General features: G+C 35.6%; 1 protein-coding gene across 1 annotated transcript; it reads left to right on the top strand.

Annotated features, from left to right (window-relative positions):
* The first annotated feature begins 201 nt into the window (after positions 1–201).
* LOC147384284 (putative receptor-like protein kinase At3g47110) lies at positions 202–3,619 on the top strand. The gene is made up of 2 exons (XM_086426656.1): positions 202–2,988; positions 3,089–3,619. The coding sequence occupies exons 1-2, from the start codon at positions 339–341 to the stop codon at positions 3,481–3,483; spliced, it is 3,045 nt and encodes a 1,014-aa protein (XP_086282782.1). The 5' UTR covers positions 202–338; the 3' UTR covers positions 3,484–3,619.
* Positions 3,620–5,130: the final 1,511 nt, after the last annotated feature.

Raw genomic sequence — 5,130 nt, 5'->3', positions numbered from 1 at the left:
GGTCCATCCCTTAGTTATCTAATACTATAATTTTTGGTACATAGGTTCACCAAGGGATGGACCACATATCCATGCGGTCAGTGGGTCCCACAAATACCACGTGGCATGAAATGGGGTGCCACCCGACCTTTGTTAGGTATGACACACTGTTCTGTATCCCTATCCTTTGTATCCACGCCATAGTCCATCAAGTGCTTGGGCCAAAAAATGCGTTAATTTATCGTGACTCCTCACTTATTTCCAATGTATGCATTTTTCAGCCAGGCACTCACTCTTTTGTCTATAAATATAAGTCACCATGCAATTGCAAACCGACAAGAGAGCTTACATTTTTAATAATGATGATGAGTGCATTTAGTTTCCTATTTCTGTATTCGGTCATTTTCTTGCCAATTGGTTTACCAATAGGATCTGGCATCATCCTAAAAGGGAATGAAACCGATCGACTTGCCTTGATTGCGTTCAAGGATCTTATATCTGATGATCCTCAGGGAGTTATGACCTCTTGGAACTATTCTCTCCATTTTTGTGAATGGCAAGGTATTACATGCAGTCGTCGACATCAAAGGGTGTTAATATTGAAACTCGATTCCCAAAGGTTAGTAGGATCCCTAACTCCATATATTGGGAACCTTTCTTTCCTAAGGTCCATAAATCTTGGAAACAACAGCTTCCAAGGCGAAATACCCCAAGAAGTTGGCCATTTGTTCAGGTTACAAGAATTCAAGATGAGCAATAATTCTTTTGTTGGCAAAATACCAATCAATGTGTCCCATTGCTCTGACCTCAGAATCCTTCGTCTAAGCGGAAACAAGTTTGTTGGGAATATACCCATTGAGTTTGGCTCTCTATCCAAGCTCATTGTATTGTCTCTTCCTAAGAACAATCTAACCGGTTGGATTCCAACTTCCTTTGGTAATCTTTCATCTATTAACATTCTTTCTCTAGGAGATAATAGTATAGAAGGAGGTATTCCAAGTTCCCTTTGCCAACTAAAAAATCTAGAGTTTCTTGATCTTGGTCCAAATCTTTTGTCTGGTGTGTTTCCTCCCTGTCTCTACAATATCTCTTCTTTAGAAATTATTTCTATTGCAGAAAACCAGCTAATTGGGTGTCTTCCACTTGAGATAGGCCTCAATCTTCCGCAACTCCGTAAATTTCTTATTGGAGGAAATCATTTTTTCGGATCCATTCCTATATCATTGTTCAATGCTTCAAGACTCGAGATGCTTGATATCGATAGTAACAATTTTGCTGGAAATGTCCCCCTTGAGGTTGGAAACCTAAAGGTTGTTCGATATCTACATTTAAGTACCAATCATCTTGGAAGTGGAAAAGTTGATGATTTGAAATTCCTCAATTCATTGACCAACTGCTCCAATCTAGAGTGGTTGGAATTCGGTTTCAATAATTTTGGAGGTATGCTACCTAACTCTATAGCCAATCTATCAAACCAACTCACTCAACTATATCTAGGAAAAAATCAAATATTCGGAATCATTCCGTCTGAAATTGGGACTCTCATTAACTTAATTGGATTGGATATGTATGCTAACTTTCTCGATGGTAGTATTCCCAAGGAAATTGGGAATCTTCAGAAGCTGCAAGTATTAGATTTAAGTTCAAATAGATTTTCAGGTTATATTCCTAATTCCTTGGGCAACATCACTCAAATATCTTATCTTAATTTGTCACATAATTCCTTAGTAGGAACCATCATTTCAAATTTTGAGAATTCTAAATTTTTACAGAGTTTGGATCTTGCTAAAAATAATCTTAGTGGAACTATACCCAAATGGGTCATTGGTTCATCGTCACAGTTAATTTACCTTAATTTAGCTTATAATTCATTTACTGGATCAATACCTTTGGAAGTGGGTAACATGAAAAATCTTGCAGAGCTAAATGTTTCTGAGAACAATATGTCTGGAGAAATTCCTAGCACACTTAGTAGTTGTTTGAGCTTGGAACGCCTTTATTTGCAAGGTAACTTCTTTCAAGGACCCATTCCCTCATCTTTTAGCGCTTTGAAGGCTATTCAAGATGTAGATCTTTCACGTAATAATTTATCTGGAAAAATTCCTAAAGATCTTGACAACCTTCCTTTCTTGAAAAAATTGAATCTGTCCATAAATGATCTTGAGGGTGAGGTACCAATAAAGGGAGTCTTTCAAAATACAAGCGCATCTACTCTCTTTGGAAATGGTAAACTTTGTGGGGGCGTACCAAAACTTCAGTTACCTCCATGCCTCATTCAGAAATCTAAGCAAAGACGAATCTCTCTTGCTTTCAAGGTAACAATCGGAGCAATTCTATTTACAATTGTGGGTGCATATATTCTTGTTCTATATTGGAGGAGAAAGCCTAGAATGAAACCTTCTTCAAATAATTTCTTGGGTGATTGGTATGAAAGGGTTTCTTACAATGAACTCCATAAAGCAACAGAGGGATTTTCTTCAGCAAACTTAATTGGAATTGGAAATTTTGGCTCTGTGTATAAAGGAGTTCTTCATCTAGATGAAAAACTTATTGCAGTGAAGGTATTCAACCTTAATGTACAAGGAGGTTCAAGGAGTTTTATGAACGAGTGTAAAGCTTTAAGAAATGTTCGACATCGAAATTTACTCAAGATCATAACTGCATGCTCAAGTGTTGACATTAGCGGTAATGATTTCAAAGCTCTTGTTTTTGAGTTCATGAGTAATGGGAGTCTTGAAGACTTGTTGCACCCAAGTGAAAACAGGAGGCATTCGAACTTTCATAAGAGACTAAGCATAACGATTGACATTGCTTGTGCATTGGATTATCTTCATAATCATGGCCAAACACCAATTATTCATTGTGATCTAAAGCCAAGCAATATTCTTCTTGACGATGACATGACAGCCCACGTGGGTGACTTTGGTTTGGTAAAGATTCTTTCTCAGAGCAACGAAATTGAAACCAATCCAGTACTTATACAAGGTTCTGTTGGGTATATTCCTCCAGGTATTTATCAATCTTTTTAAGTTCATCTGGTAATTTTAATTGGTCCAATTAATAACATGTTAATTTTTTAAAAATTGATTAAGCAATGCATGAATTGCAGAGTATGGCATGGGTGCTGAGATTTCTAAGCAAGGAGATGTATACAGCTATGGAATACTTGTGTTGGAGATGTTCACAGGAAAGAGGCCGACAGATGAAATTTTTAGGGATGGTCTAAGCCTTCATGAGTTTTCAAAAATGGCACTGACTGGGCGAGTGATGGAAGTAGTGGATCCACGTTTATTTGTAGAAGATCATAATGAAGTTACCAATGATTTTGAAAGTCATCAAAGATACAATGCAACGGATAAAATGCAAGAATGCTTGATTTCCATATTCAAAATTGGAGTTCTATGTTCTACAGAGTCATTGGGTGACCGAATGGAAATCAAAGATGTTCTCACAGAGTTGCATATGATTAAGAAAATGTTTCATGAAGGCATAATCCACTCATAGATTTAGGTTCAGTTTTTCTTATATTTATTATTATTATTATTAGTAGTAGTAGTATTTTGTACTTCTTTAGAACTATTTAGGCATGTCATTGTAAATTTTTGTATGTAGTATTTCCTATTGCATTTCCTTTACTTAATTATAATGTGTGTTTTACTTTATCATGTTCATTGTGGAGGAGATTTTTTATATTTTTATTTTTTATAGTTAAGCATTGAGGTTGTTGGGCCCTCACCCCATATTAATTCTTTCAAGGGTATATATAAAATCTCTGTAAATTAGATATTTTAATTCTAAAGACATCTTCAGAATTATCTCATATAATTACAATTGAAGTTTGTAGACCCAACTTAGATAAGTAATCGGCACATTGATTGGTCTCCTTCCAATGATGCTTGAAGCTTACTAGTTCAAAATTCTTGCTTATTCAATCTTACCGATCAATTTATTGTATCTCCAAGGCACATGCATTTCTTTTAATAAATACTTCATAACTATCTCTGAATCGGAGAAATTTTTAACCGATGAATACTTCTTCCTTGAATGTATTGCAACCCATCCATAATGGCATATAATTCTACTTTTTATTTTTTATTTTTTTTGTCTTTATACCACTAAGTCATAATGCGCAATAAACGATTGTCTTGGACAGTCATTTTAAAAGGAGTCGCGGTTAAAGTGCAACTACTGATGAAAGTCAGAAAAAACAACGGTTTATGACCGTCGTAAAAACAACAGTCTTAGATAGTCGTTTTTCTGAATTTATAATAAAAAAAATTATTTTTCTAATTTTATAAATTAAAAAAATGGATGATTAAAAAAATTTATTTTTCTGCCCATTTTCCAACTCTGTAGGCCGCCCAATTTTCCCTTCTTTCCATCATCATCTTTGTAAACTCGAGTAACCTTTCCTGCTCGATCCAATAGTCACAATGAGATTTGTTGAAGCATGTGTCAACATTGCAGGTTTCCCTCCACATGACATGAGAATGCAATAAAAGCGAGTAAATCGCACACATGTCATGATTAAATAAACTATTTGTATGAATGGTTTCAACCAGAAGCTTCACACTGTGATGTATTTGAGAAGTAGTGGCATTGGCTTCATCGAGTGTTTCAATGCAAGACTCCAAAAACCTGTACATGCAGAAGACAATCTTTGCGATGGGACTATGTTTTTTATCTCCTAACACCAGTGTGTCATTAAAAGAAGAACCTGAATTCCATGCTTCCTTTGCACACGGCTACCAAGAATTCTATTGAGAATCTAATTTTATCGAGTGCAAGAACCCCCAATGTTGAATATTCTTCAGCCCATCTATTGGAAAATCTGCTCTTCTGGGTTGCATACTTCAACTGCTGGTGGTGTTGGAATTTTTGTTAAAAATTTAAAAATAAAGTAGAACTCTGATAAAAATTACGCATCATCTTGCATAAAAATGCTCACAAATCAACAAATGTCTCTTAAAGGAAAGAGAAGGTATGACAAAGTGCCAATCTTCTGGGGCTGATATTATAGGTATTTCTAACATTCTGAATATACAATTCACTTGAGCCTCGTGCCCTGGCTGTCAAGAAGCAAAGTTATATGTAAAATCCAGCATACCCACTCATAGATGAAAGTAAGTTTTAAGTCTTACATTTCCTTCT

The sequence above is a fragment of the Akebia trifoliata genome, chromosome 15 (genome assembly GCF_017979445.1).
Source record: "Akebia trifoliata isolate Shusen 1 chromosome 15, ASM1797944v1, whole genome shotgun sequence".
NCBI lineage: Eukaryota > Viridiplantae > Streptophyta > Magnoliopsida > Ranunculales > Lardizabalaceae > Akebia > Akebia trifoliata.
The sequence above is the reverse complement of the archived record's forward strand: the minus strand, read 5'-3'. Positions and strand labels throughout refer to the sequence as shown.